Genomic DNA, 14,904 nt, shown 5'->3' on the forward strand with positions numbered 1-14,904 from the left:
AGTTGGGTGGTAGCAGTTGTCCTGGGAGGAGGGGTGGCCTCCTGATTTCAAGGCTCACCTTCTTGGTTGCCTGCTGTTTACTTTTCCTCAGAAGCTGAGAGGCTTTCTGCAGACCTTTGCACTGATTCCTGTGGCATACCCCAGGATGTAAGATGGCACCCTGGCTTCTCCTTTTTAAAGCATTATAGGAAATGGTCATGTGGACTTCATAAGTAAATGTGAGGAGGTAGATTCTTGGGGGTCAGAGAATTGAGAGTGGCTGGCAAGTTCTGAATAGTTCTATGACTGTCTTGTGAAATAGAATGCTTGCCTCTTGGGAAACAGCCTCATCTCTCTTGTAATTACCTAAGAATATATCTAGTAATTTAAAGGACCTGTAAATATGAGTTATTTTCATATATTGGAATTGTGAGCTTATTTCCTTTCTTTTTTCCTCCTCAGAATGAGATGGATGATGTGCCCTTCTTTGATATCCAACTGCCTTATGAATTGGCAATCAATATATTTCAGTATCTGAACAGGAAAGAACTGGGAAGGTGTGCACAGGTAAGCTGTCATTAACAGATGTTCAGGATTCTCCTAAATGTATGATTAAAGTATAGGAAACTCCTGGGTAACAAAAATTTACAGAATTGCAAACTTTACAGAATTAATGGATTGGATAGCCAGTTTAGTTGAAGGAAAGCAACCTTGACCTTAAAGGATTGTGTTCCACATCACCACTTGGTGTTTATCTCTTTGTGACCATCTACTTGAGCTCTCTACTCCCTGCCGTCTGAGTTACGGCTGACCTTGGCAGTGTGCTCAAGGCTGTCGGCTCTGTGCCTTTATTGAGCTAGCCTGTGCTGTTAATGTAACACAGTTTTTAATGCAAATAAATGAGCCCTTCGTTAAATCATGCCAGTTGTTAGGTTGGTAGCTGAGTGTCAGCCCTTGGACAGAACAATGAAGTCATGTTTCAGGTGTGTAGTCCAAATTAGCCTTTAAGTACCAGAACCCCACTCAGTGAGGTGCAAGGCATGTGAGAACTGAGACCCACTGAGGGAATTGCAGATCAGTGTCACCCATCTCATGCTTACTCTGGGACATGTGCCCATGGAGTGGAATGGTGGAAGATATCGTTTAGGCCAAATTTCATTGTGTATACAAATCATGGGGGAAACTTGATAACATGCAACTTTGGATTCAGGAGCTCTGGGATGGAGCCTGATATTCTACATTTCTAACCAAGTGACACCACTGTTGCTTTGGCCATGTTTTGAGAGTCAAGGGTTTATGCCTTTGAAACTGTTCACTTATTCTTGTCTTTTTGGTTGAGACTGTATACGTGATTTTTCTTTTTTTTAAATTTTTAAGTTTTTTTAGATTGACAAATAAAAATTATATATGTTTATCATGTATAACATGATACTTTGAAATATGTATACATCATGGAATGGCTCAATCAAGCTAATTAACACATGTATTACCTCACATACTTTTTATGGCAAGATATCTACTCTCAGTGATTTTCAAGTATAGAATACATTATTAACTATAGCCAACGTGTTGTCCAATAGATCTCTTGAACTTATTCCTTCTATCTAACCGAAATTTTGTATCCTTTGGCCAACATCTCCCCAGTCCCCTGCTTCTAGTAACTACTGTTCTATTGTTTACTTCTGTGAGTTCAAGTAAGGTCACGTATGATATTTGTCTTTCTGTGCCGGGCTTATTTCACTTAACATAATGTCCTCTAGGTTCATCCATGCTGTTACAAATGACAGGATTTCCTTCTTTTTTTAAAGAATGAATAGTATTCCATTGTGTATATACACCACATTTTCTTTGTCCATTTATATGTTGATTCTGTATCTCAGTTATTGTGAATAGTGTTGCAGTGAACATGGGAGTACAGATATCTCTTTGACATACTGATTTTCTTTCCTTTGGCTATATACCCAGTAGTGGGATTGCTCGATCATATGATAGTTCTATTTTTGATTTTTTTGAGGAATCTTCATGCTGTTTTCAATAATGCCTGTACTGTACTAATACATATTACCACCAACAGTGCGCCTGTGTTCCCTTTTCTCCATGATCCTTTCCAGCACTTATCTTTCATCTTTTTGTTAATAGTCATTCTAACAGGTGTGAGGTGATATCTCATCGTAATGGGTTTTAATTTGCATTTCTCTGATTAGTGATGTTGAACATTTTTTCATATACCTGTTGGCCATTTGTATGTCTTCTTTTAAGAAATGTCTGTTCAGGTCCTTTGCTCATTTTTTAGTCAGGTTATTCTCTTGGTATGGAGTTAAGTTCCTTATATATTTTGGATATTACTCATTTTCATATGTATGGCTTGCAAATGTTTTCTTCCATTGTGTAGATTATTTCTTCACTCTGTGGATTATTTCCTTTGCTGTGCAGAAGCTTTTTAGTTTGACGTAATCCTATATGTCTGTTTTTGCTTTTGTTGCCTGTTTTTTGGGGGTCATGTCCAAAAAGTCATTGCCCAGACCAGTGGCATAGAGTTTTCTCCCCATGTTTTCTTCTAGTAGTTTTACAGTTTCAAGTCTTACATTTAAGACTTTAATCCATTTTGAGTTGATTTTTGTATATGGTGTGAGCTGAGGGTCTAATTTCATTCTTTTGCATGTGAATATCCAGTTTTCCCAATACTGTTTATTGAAGAGACTGTCCTCTTCCCATTGTGTGTTCTTGGCACCTTTGTCGAAAATCAATTGACCATAAATGTGTGGATTTACTTCTGGGCTCTCTATTCCATTAGTCCATGTGTCTTTTTTTTTTTTTTTTTCCTTTTTGTCTTTTTCCGTGTCCGGCAACGGATCGCAACCCGCAGTGTCGCCCCCGTACCGGACCAGGACCGGCAACGGAATCGCAACCCTCGGTGTCGCCCCCGCGCCTCGCTCAGCCAGTGAGCGGGAACCGGTCTGTATGTGGGATCTGAACCCTCGGCGGGAGCGCCACCACGCTTCACAAGCGGCGCACTATAGCAGTGCGCCACCGGGCCGGCCCCATGTGTCTTTTTTAATGCCAGTACCATGCTGTTTTGATTAGTATTGCTTTGTAGTATATTTTGAAGTCAGGTGGTGTGATGCCTCCAACATTGTTCTTTTTGCTCAAGATTGCTTTTGCTATTTGGGATATTTTGTGGTTCCATTTGAATTTTATACTTTTTTTCTCTATTTCTGTGAAAAATGTCTTTGGAATTTTGATAGGGAGTGCCTTGAATCTGTAGGTCATTTTGGGTGGTATGGGTACTGTAACAATATTAATTCTTCTAATCCATGAACACAGGATATCTCTCCATTTATTTATGTCTTCAATTTCTTTCATCAATATTTTATAGTTTTCAGTGTATTGGTCTTTCACCTCCTTGGTTGAATTTATTCCTAAGTATTTTATTTTTTGTAGCTGTTGTGAATAGGTTTGTTTTCTTGATTTTTCTTTGGATAGTTCATGGTTAGTGTATAGAAACGTTACTGACTTTTCTATGTTGATTTTTTATCCTGCAGCTTTACTGAATTCATTTATTATTTCTAACAGTTTTTTGGATATAGTCTTTAGGGTTTTCTATATATAAGATCATGTCATCTGCAAACAGAGATGACATGATCTTATTTTCCTTTCTAATTTGTATGCCTTTTATTTCTTTTCCTTGCCTAATTGCTCTGGCTAAGACTTCCAGTACTATATTGAATAAAAGTGGCAGGAGTGGGCATCTTGTCTTCTTTCTGCTTTTAGATGAAAAACTTTCAACTTTTCACCATTGAGTATGATGTTAGCTGTAGGTTTGTCACATGTGGTCTTTACTGTGTTGAGGTACATTCCTTCTCTATCTAATTTGTTAAGAGTTTTTATCATGAAAGGATGTTGAATTTTGTCAAATGCTTTTTCTGCATCTATTGAGATGATCATATGGTTTTTGTCTTTCATTCTGTTAATGCTTATTTATAGATTTACATTGATTTTTTTAAAATAAGTTAAATGTGTGTATGATTGCTGACCATTTGGCTCTTCATGGACAACTGTGTTCCCTAGAAGATACTGGAATATCTATTCTCCATAACTGCCAAAAATTTTGTTTAGAGGATAACATTTTCATCTCTGAATTCTATAATGCATTTTATAAAGTTGTCTACACCTTCAGTAGAAAGGGTTCAGTAAAATTGAGTGGTAGAAGAACTATGCATTAAAATCCAAAGCACCAGGGCTGGCCTGTGGCTCACTTGGGAGAGCGTGGTACTGACAACACCAAGTCAAGGGTTAAGATCCCCTTACTGGTCATCTTTAAAAAAAAAAAAAAAAAAAAATCCAAAGCACCACCAGGAATTTGAAGTTCAAAATACTAGGGCAATTTGAGAGTGGTGAAAACTGTAGTCAAATTTAGACTCTAGAGTTTGCTAGCTCTCTGGCAGTTCAGTGAAATCACACATGATACAGGACAATTTATAGAGTTTTTGGTGTTACACTATGTTTTCTTCTTTTTTTTTTTTTTTTTTTTTTTTGGTGGCTGGCTGGCTGGTATAGGGAATTGAACCCTGGACCTTGATGTTATCAGCCCCACAGTCTAACCAACTGAGCTAACTGGCCAGCCCTGCACTATTTCTTTATGAAGCATTTTGCTTAATCAAAATTATTTTTCTACTTAAATATGAATTTGAAAAGGTTTTCGGTATTCTTGATTGTCACTATATTACTTAAGTGGGGTTGTTGGCAAATATTTTTTTGATGCAGAGTGTGTGTCTTTAGGAAATGATGGGAATTACTTAAAGGCTAAAATTCACTAAAAACATTTGCTGAAGTGTAAACTGTGCCCAGAGCCTATCCATTGCATTAAGAGTACCTATATTGTCTTTCCCCTTGGAAATTTGGTTTGTTATATTTTAACTTTACACATTGGCCCTGCTCCCATGAGTTGAAAACAAGAGTGTAGCTAAATGAGTCCAGCTTCTGGATATGAGCCTGATGCTGTTAGCTGAAGTCTTGGAACAGGGTCTAAAGGCTAGCTGCTTTACACGAAGTCAGCATTAGATGATAAAATCTTCATTCTTGATAGTGAGCTGCTGTTTAAGGAATCACCCTTTTAACATTGCTTTTTGCTCTCCTTCTTTGTAGAGAGCCATGTGGCTTTCACATCTGTTGTTGGTTGTCTCATCCAAAGAGTTTATCAGTGAAAGAATCTAGTGGAAGAAAAGATCCCCCTTTTGGTACAATGGGGCTGCCTTTCAGGGTAGATTGGTTATGCTGGTGAGATTATTCTGCAGGTGTGAACAGTTTAATTTGCAACACAGTAGTTCAGTTGTCCACCAGAATTCTTTCTTCATCAGCCAGTTGGGTTTGTTTTTTTCATTGTTGTTAACCTAGTTTTTAGAGCACATGTATAAGAACAGAAAATATTCTTAAACAGAACTGCTTTAATGTACGACTAAGAGGGCTGTGATCTATGAAGCCATGATTTTTATAGAGCTTTTACATGAAGATGACAGTGGATGACCAGTAGTGTGTAGAATTGGCTTTGTTTCTTCAATCGTTAAAACAAAAACCACAAAGTAATAAAAATAAGTAGCATTTTCATTTGTTTCTCGTGGTGGTTTTATTTTCAAAACGGAAAAAGTCCTTCTGTTGAATGGAATGTCCTGCTGCTTTATGATTTTATTTTAGAGGGGGCTCACTCTCTCTGTCTCTCTCCATCTCTCTTTTAATCTAGGCGTTTTGGGATTTTAGTGAAATTGGTCTGGTTATGTGGAATTGGCACAATGAACTATATGTATGCCCTTGGAGAAAACTTGTTTGCTTAGATGTTTATGCCAAATTGGTAACTGACTAACCAGTAAGGAACCCTGATAAGAGAAGCCTTTTGAGATTTAATTATGCCACAAACTGCTGGAGGAATAATTTTGCTTTGACTTTGCCTACTACATTACTTTGTGATCCTTGTGTAGTTCTGGTGCTGATGTCTCTAGCTCCTTGCTATCAGTAGTTGCCCCTTGAGGGACCTAGTATCTCTGTGGGAGTGTTTCACGCTGAAATGTCTTAAAACAGTGTGGCTTTTAGCAAGCAAAGTTATATTTTGGACAGTTTACTGAACAGCTTTGTCATTTTGCTATTTATAATGTTAGTTAATCCTCATTGTGCCCACAGAATTCCTGGCACTTTAAAGGATAATATTTCTAAGTGGATAACAATGATAAAATTGCTGATTTCAAAATTATAAAATTGTTCATTTTTTATGAGAAATGTAAGTCTGCTGTTATATCACAACATGAATAATTGAGGAGTGATGGTTTTTAGGTGTTTACCAGCTTTCCTTTTTTTAACTTTTAAAGTAATGTAAGTTCACAGGAAGTTGCAAAAAATAGCACAGAGAGGTTCTGTGTACCCTTTTCCCATTGGTAATATCTTGCGTAATTACAGAACAATATCAAAGCCAGGAAATTGACATTGATACAATCCACAAATCTTATTCAGATTTCACCCGTTTTACATGCACTTATTTATGAATTTAGTTCCCTGGAACTTTATCATAGGTGTAGATTTTTGTGTGATCACTAACACAGTCAGCATACACAACATTCATCACAAAGATGTCTCACACTACCCCTTTATTGCCACACTGATCTCAAACTGCTGTCCCGCGCCCCGGCACTAACCCCTGGCAACCACAGATTTGTTCCCCATCTCTGTAATTTTGTCTTTTTTGTTTTCAGGTTTTTAACGTGTGTATTTCCTTATGTGTGATTTTAGAAATTTAGCTGCATAGGTAACAGTCATTTTTTTTTTTTAAGTAAAAGGCAGAACAATGTGCATAAAGAAAGTAGTAAAGAAAAAGAAGGAAGATGCAGCAGTTAAAAACTTAAAATTTGTGATAAAATTGATAAGCACGAAGTAGATGATACCAAAATAAATAAATAATTCTGGAACTAAAGCCCAATATATTAGATTATGGTATTTTAGGTTTCAAGAAAAACGTGATCTTATGCTCTTACCAGATGTCCACACAGGAGAAAGTAAAATCTGAGTGTTTAAAGCTAAAGATCTATAATCTTAATGAGGTCTTATGAGGTCTTTGAAAGTAGGGAATCCGTTGTCAAGTGGGGCTGAATTGATTTTCATGGCAGAAATGACTGTAGACCTGTAGTTGCTGGCAGGGTTCCCTTAGTTATTAACTTTTGCCAGGAAGATAGATTTGTGGAAGGTTCCTTGTATGCCCAAAACCCAGACACCCCCAGGAATTCCTTTTAATACACCTGGTTGCAGTAGCTACCTCCTTTAAGCAGGGGTTTAGGGAAAGGCGAAGCAACTCTAGAAAACAGATCAGGAACTAGAAGAAACAAAAAGGGCAAAATATTGATAATTGTTGAACTGAGTAGTGGGCACTTGGGCGTTCGTTAGGCTGTTCACTTTGTGTGTTTGAAATTTTTTTAGTTAAAAAGTTTAAAAGAAAAAAAAGCAAGAGAATTCACTTGAATAAGAAAGTTGGAGCTTCCTAGGGGCAGCACATGCCAGGAGCTGAGCTGTTTATACAACCCTTGAAAATAAAAGCAATTCCATTTTTTAAGAAGTTGAGTTTCTAAAAAGTTGTACTTATTTCATGTTATTCAGTTATTTACAGAGGGCTTGCTGTGTACCAGGTATCATTTTAGGTAGTGAGTACAGCAGTGAACAAAACAGATTTAAAACACCCTGCTTTTTAGAGAGCTTACATTATATGCAATAAACACATAATTCAATAAAGAGTATATCAAATGGTGATAAGTGCTATGGCTGAAAACAAGACAGCACAAGTGATGTTAGTGGTATACTTTCAAGTGGCCAGGGAAGACTTCACAGAGAATGTGACCTTTGAGCAAAGACCAGAGGGAGGGAAGAAGGAAGCTGTGCAGGTGTCTGGCAGAGGGGAATAGCAAGTGCAAAGGCCTTGGGGCAGGTGCAGCTGAGGCTCATGTGAGGCAGAGGCCACCTCTTATGTTTGAGGAACAGCAGGAAGGTCTAAGTGGTACGCTGAATAATGGTCCTCCCAAATATGTTCACATCTTAATCCCTGGATCCCATGAATATGTTAACTTTCATGGTGAAAGGGCCTTTGCAGATGTGAGTAAGTTAAAGATCTTGAGATGGGGTGATTATCTTGGAGTATCTAGGTGGGCTCAATATAATTACAAGTCCCCTTTTAAGAAGGAAGCAGGAGATCAGAGAGAAGATGCTATGTTGCTGGCTTTGAAGATGGAGGAAGGGGCCACAAGCTAAGGAATGTAGGTGACTCCTAGAAGCTGGGGAACATAAGGAAACAGAGTTTCCCCTGAAGCCTCCAGAAAGAATGCAGCCCTGACCACACCTTGATCTTAGACTTCTGGCCTCCAGACTGTAAGATAATAAACTTGTGTTGTTTTAAGCCACTAAGTTTGTGGTAGTTTGTTAGAGCAACAACAGGAAACTAATACAGGGGTGTAGTGAGCAGAAGAGAGTAAGAGGAGATGTGGTCAGAATGTGAAAGGCATTTAATCCATTCAAGGAACTTGAAGTTTTAAAGTTTTGTTCTGAATGAGAAGCTGTTGGAGTGTTTTGAACAGAGGAGTGACATGGTCTGACTTATATTTTAAAAGGGATCATTTTGGCTACCCTAAGGAGAACAAGCTGTAGGGGGACAAGAATGGCAGCAAGGAGACCAGTTAGAAGGCTGCTGAAATCAAAAGAACATGGTGGCTGGGACCAGGATCAAACCAGTAGAACTGGACAGAGTCAGGATTGCTGATTGGTTGGATGTGGGAAGAGAAAGAGACAACAGGGACTCCATGGTGTTTGGCCTGAGCAGCTGGAAGGACGAGGTTACTATTTACTGACAAGGAGAAGTCTGTATGATGAGCATGTTTGGGGGGAATATCAGTAGTTGGATGTGCGGCTGAAGATGAGTTCTTGGTTGAGCTCTGGGCTGGAGATATAAATTTGGAAGCCACCAGCACATCGATGGTATTTAAAGCTGGGAAACCAAATTAGAACATTAAAACAGTGAATGTAGGTAGAGGAGAGGTTCAAGGATTGGGCCCTAGCACACCGTAGCGATTAGAGGCTAAGATGAGGAGGGGCCAGCAAAGGAGGCTGAGGAGGAAATTACCTGTGAGGTGGGAGGAAAGCTCAGAGTGCATAGTCCCTTGGAACCAAGGGATAAAAGTTTTCAAGGAGGAGAAAGTGATCAAAGGTGTTAAATGCTGCTTTTTGTCAAGTAAGAGGAGGACTGAGAAATGACCATTGGTAAGTTGGAGGTTATTGGTGACCTTGACTAGAATCAGAGGTGTAGTGGGGGAAATGCTAATGTGTTCAAGGGCAAATGGGGAGAGAGGAAATTGAGATAATGAGTACACACAGAGCTGTCTGTACATGAGGTGTTTTCAAAAAGTTCATAGAAGGATTCATATTATCTTTTAATTCCATTTCTCCACGAACTTTTTGAAGTATTGTCATATGGCATGTCCTCCTCAAGTAGAGTTGGTATGTGAACCTGTGAATAGAACACGTTCTATTTTCTGTTTCTAATAGAAAAGTCTAGAGACTTTTTCCTGTTGTGAGCCTCACTGGTAACCTTAATCCAGGCAGAGCTAATAAAGCTAATTTTTGAGCCAAGAGCTTTTTTTTTCCCCCTCTTAATGCTGCAACTCACAGTGGTGCTATAAAGCAAAATGCTGGAGACACTTTTATTAGCAAGTTCTTGCAGCTGAGGCTCACTCAGTGGAGCTTTTACAGAGTAGGGCCATTCCAATTCTGGTGTATTGAAGAAAGACCATTAGACTTTGGAAAATTCAGGCTCGTAAACCTGCTAAATTTAATATAGCTTAAGAAATCAAAACAAGTAGAAAGATTTTCTCTTGGTGAGGCCCTTTAAAATTTGCTTGTGAAAGTTTAACTAGGTCTTTTCCTTCTTGATTTTTCCTTCAGGATTAAAAGAAATTCTTAAAACCTGTCATTTTTGTTCTCTAAAAGAAGAAAAAAATCACTCATCCTTTATACTTTGCTAAAGAAATTGAGGACACATTTCTGTTTTTAATACCTAATTGTAGATACAATCCTGATCCCTTTTTGGAAGTAATTCTCACCTCTGCTTTTTATAAATCGCTCAAAGAGTTCTTTTGTTATCCAGGACTTAAACTTTATCCTGAATATTATTTTCTACAGATTAAGCACTGTGATCTGGGGTTAGTGATGTGAATGCTACATCAAAACATCAACTTTTTGTTCTCAGTTTTTCATCCCATAACCCTGTTGTACAAATTTCAGGTTGTGTTATTTAAAACGACTTGGCATTCCTTGAAGCTCATATAAAAATCTGTTTTCAGCTTCCAAAGTTTTTAAGGTCTGATATATTTGAGACTTTCTAAAAGTCCCACTAAAAAGTTTCTTCATTTTAAAGTGGCTGAAATTTGTATGGTTTAGTTCTCATGAAAACCCATCCAGAATGTTTAATTTAATTGGGATTTTCTAGTTTCGTACTGGATTTGTATTTTCCTGAAATGCTGATTCAGAGGCTTTGTCTATCAAAAAGTAGTCTTGCAGCTAATTTTTGGACTATAGAATTAAAGAGATTGTTCCCCTGCTCCCTCCCTCCCCAAACTTGGGGCCAGTGTTGTGATCCAACCTGACTATAAGGGCAGAGACCAAAACTTTTCTCTATAGCTTCCCAACCATGGGGAAGAAGTTCCCAATCTTGGCGTACACATGGGATGTCTCTCACATGTAAAAAAGTATCTATTCGTTTGGCAGATCGAGATGGAAAGGCAAGAATTGCTGACCTTAGTGCCTAGCACGTAGTTAGTAGCCAACACATTTCTTAACCGATTGACCCATAACCCATATCAGTGTTCTATATAAAGTGAATTCTGCCGAGCCCTGGGCTTTTCAGATACTCCTTGCAAGAAGAGGTCAGGAACCAAATAAGTTCAGGAGACGTAGCTTCCTATATCCCCTTCTTAGAGATATACAACACGTCAGTTAGTTAAAAGCTCTCAGAAGTCCTGCAACAAAGAATCATGCTTTGTTTTATTTCAGCCAGTGTTCCGTAAACCCATTTGACCATGGAATCTTTAAGTAATTTATCAATACCCGAGGAGCTGTTGTTCTACTAAACATGCTTTGGGAAGTGCTGGTCTGTGCAATGACATTATGACTATGTGTATATGATCTCTTAGCTACTCTGAGTCTTTTGTTCATAGTTATTCTTAATCATTTTTACAAAATTTTATGTTTTATGTTTTTTACAAAAAAGGCTCATGTATCCCAAAGATCAGAGTAAAGTTGTCCTGTGTTTAGTTAGCATTTTCTGCCTTTGACAACCCGTGAGGGTCTCTGTATATTACTCTTTATCTTCTACCTTATTTAATCCTGACTTCCAGGGGTTTGTTAGGGGATGTACTCTGCTCTGGAACTACTTGAATTGTGGCCTGGCTCCATCACAGCTGATGTTGGTCTACCCTGTCTATGCTTCATGATTGTCTAGTGCTCAGGCTTGCCCTGGCACAGACAGATGGACAGACACCACCCGGGTGTCATAGGTAGGCTCAGCTGTGGACCAATCATGCCAAGAACAAAACCATAGTGTTCTGTCTAGTCAAAACTGGAGCTCCAGTGTTATTGAGTCATTATCCCATTCTTTATTGCCTGACCACTTGTGATCAGATGAGGGTTTGTTTCCCTGAGCCCTTAAGGCTAAGATGGAAAAGAGTAGGATGACAGCGTGGTTAAGTAGACTTGTAACTGATGCTGTGGCCATGCCCAGGTTGGGCTGCTTAATGGATTCATGTCAGCCGGGGAGGTGGGCTCCAGTGGTTTGCCACAGGGCTTTGTCCTCAGCCCCATCCTGGTTAACTTTAAAAAAAAAAATTAAGATATGAAGGCCATACACCATATTTTGCAGATGACTTGTGAATGGGAGAAGTAGCTAATGCAATGGATGACAGAATTGGGATTCAAAGTTGATCTGAAGCAGCTAAAATGCTGGGGTATGGAGCAGGCAGTGAGGTGGGATTTAAAATTAATAGAAAGTTTAGAATTTACATGTAAAAAAAAAAACCGCTGTGGAAGAAAGAAGTTGGGACATTTTTTTTTCTTCTAATTGCAGTTTGTGTTTATAAAAACCCTGAAGAATGATGAACACCACATTCAGCTTACCATTGGGGGGAAGAGAATGTGGAGAGTGACAGATATGCAGGAGTTTTAAGCTTATTAGCAGTATTTTATTTCTTAGTGATTAGTGAGTCTATGGGTATTCACAATATTCTTTACACCTCTTTTGTCTGCCTTAAGTATTTAATCAATTAAACAGACTCCAGAAGCTTTAGTGGACCATTAGTTGAGTATCCATGATAATGTATCTACAACAAGTGAAGCAGCAAACTAATGTCTGATAAGAGTTTTCTGTTATGGCACTTGACAGCCCATATTTGGGGTATTGTTCAGTCCTGAGTACCACATTTGAAGAGGTACACCATAGATATACAAATGTTAGGTATATTCGGAGAGTGATGGGTTTGGAAACTTCTTATATGACAAATAGTTGAAGGAAATGAATAATATTTAGACCTATGAAGAAATTACTAAGGGGAAATGTGATGGCTGTTTTCAGCTGTTTGAGGGACTGTTAGGAGTAAGAGGGAATAGATGTCTTCTTCAAAAGGGCAAAATCAGGGCCATAGGTGGAGTTAGTTTTCTGTAGTGGAAGGGAATACTTTCCAATAGTCACACTGCCTTGTGGTAGATCAGGCTGATTTGGGAGGCCAGCCCTTCACTGGAGCATTCCGGGATTGTTGTGACCTCATTCTGCCAGCAATACTGGGAGGAGCTTTCTTGCAATGAGGAAATGTGCCTGGTTGATCTCCAAGACCCCTCTGAATTCTTCAGTTTCCAAACCATTGAAGACTTGAGCCAGTGTAATGTTTTGGTTCAGAAAAATGATGGAAGACTTGCTACTTATTTATGCCATGTGGTTTAACTTCTTTTTTTTTTTTTTTGTCTTTTTTACTGACCGGTAACGGGATCGCAACCCTCGGTGTTGTGCCCGCGCCGTGCTCAGCCAGTGAGCGGGAACCGGTCACCACATGGGATCCGAACCCTCGGCGGGAGCGCCGCCACGCTCCCAAGCGGCGCACTCTCCAGTGCACCACCAGGCCGGCCCCATGTGGTTTAACTTCTGATGCTATTCATTCCATGCAAAATGTCCATGTCTACAGAGAAAGTGACTTAGGTGGTCTGTTTGTCACACATGGAACAGAAGTGTAATTTAAGGAAACCAGAACTTTAATGTGCCATCAGTGTTATGTCAGTCAGTATTGCTTTGACATGCTTTTGGTTAAATAAGATACTGTAGTAATGATTATTTTTGGTACAGTTTGCTTGAGATGGAAAATCGGAAATTTTGAGACTGAGACAAGCTGGGTTGTTAGATTCTAATTTTCACTTTGCAAATTTTAGCCTCTTTCTGTGTGTCTTATGTCTCTTTTGTTCCTCTGTTTTTTCATTACTGCCTTCTTTTGTGTTAAATAGATATTTTCTAGTATGCCCATTTTAATTCCCTTGTTTCTTTTTTTGAATTATTTTGTTAATGGTTGCCCTAAGGATTATAATGAACATCTTAACTTAAAACAATGTAGTTTGGATTAATACCCACTTAATTCTAATAGTATACCCAAACTTTTCCAATATAGCTTCATTTTGCATATGTTGGTACAGTTGGGTGGTGTTCCACAGGTCTCTGAGGCTCTGTCCATTTTTTTCATTTTTTTGGTTTTTGTTTTGTTGTTTTGGAGTTTTTTCTTTATTCTTTTTTTTCCCCTGGGCTGGGTACTTTCAGCTGACCTGTCTTTAAGTTTGCTGATTTTTCTGCCAGTTAAATTTGTTGTTGAGCCCCTCTAGTGAATTTTTTGTTTCAGTTACTGTATTTTTCAACTCCAGAACTCCTATTTGGTTCTTTTTTATAATTTCTATCTCTCTGTTAATATTCTTTATTGACGTGACATTGTTTTTATATTTTCCTTTATTTCTTCAGACATGTTTCCTTTAGTATTTTGAACACATGTATAATAGCTGATATAAAGTCTCTGTTTAGTAAATCTGATGTCTGGACTTCTGCAGGGACATTTTCTGTTAACTGCTTTTTTCCCCCTATGTATGAATTCTACTTTTCTGTTTCTTTGCACATCTCATAATTTTTCATCAAAAACTGAACATTTTAAATAATATAATGTGGCAACTCTAGAAATCAGATTCTCCTTTCTATGCAGATTTTTTATTGCTGTTTGTTGTTGCTGCAGTTTGTTTAGTGGATTTTCTGGACTAACTAGTTTGTATTCTTTGTCATTTGTGGCCACTGAAGTTTCTGCTCAGTTAGCTTACTGGTTAGCTAATGATTAGACAGAGATTTCCTTAAATCCATCAAATCAATAAGTCTCCCAGCCTTTGCTGAGGTTCTATCTGTATGTTGGGTTGTTTCTTCACTGTTCCAGCCGTTTACAGCTCTGCCTTAGCCTTCATTTCCTGCCTGTGCAGAGCCTCAAGGTCAGCCAGAGTGGAGAGATCAGGTCCTTCTCAGGTCTTTCCTGGGCACATGCACATGGCATTTGAGACTCCCAGGAAGATATCAGAGCTTTTCAAAGCCCCACATGGAATCCCACTCCCCAGTTTTTCTGCTTAGGCTTTTTTGGTCAGCTTCTTGTTAACATAAACTGGAAGTGCCACCTCAGGCAGCTGCAGTGTCAAACAGTTGTCTTTTATTGTACTGGACAAATGCCCTGGAGATAGGACAGAGGAAGAGCTCAGTTAGTTCAGATAAAGACAAGCCTGGAGGATAGAGCTTTCCAGCAAGCTGCCAGACAGGTCAAATGGTAACAGTTTTCTGGGGAATATATTTTGGAG

The 14,904-nt window shown here is 38.7% G+C and overlaps 1 protein-coding gene across 1 annotated transcript in view; it reads left to right on the forward strand.

The window, feature by feature from the left end:
• FBXW8 (F-box and WD repeat domain containing 8) overlaps positions 1–14,904 on the forward strand; it is a 116,237-nt gene that overhangs the window by 14,970 nt on the left and 86,363 nt on the right. Inside the window, exon 2 of the mRNA XM_008566166.1 lies at positions 442–546. Within this exon, the coding sequence (XP_008564388.1) occupies positions 442–546 (105 nt within the window). The remainder of the gene's footprint in view (positions 1–441; positions 547–14,904) is intronic.

The sequence above is a fragment of the Galeopterus variegatus genome, unplaced genomic scaffold, assembly GCF_000696425.1.
Source record: "Galeopterus variegatus unplaced genomic scaffold, G_variegatus-3.0.2 Scaffold227, whole genome shotgun sequence".
Classification (NCBI taxonomy): Eukaryota; Metazoa; Chordata; class Mammalia; order Dermoptera; family Cynocephalidae; genus Galeopterus; species Galeopterus variegatus.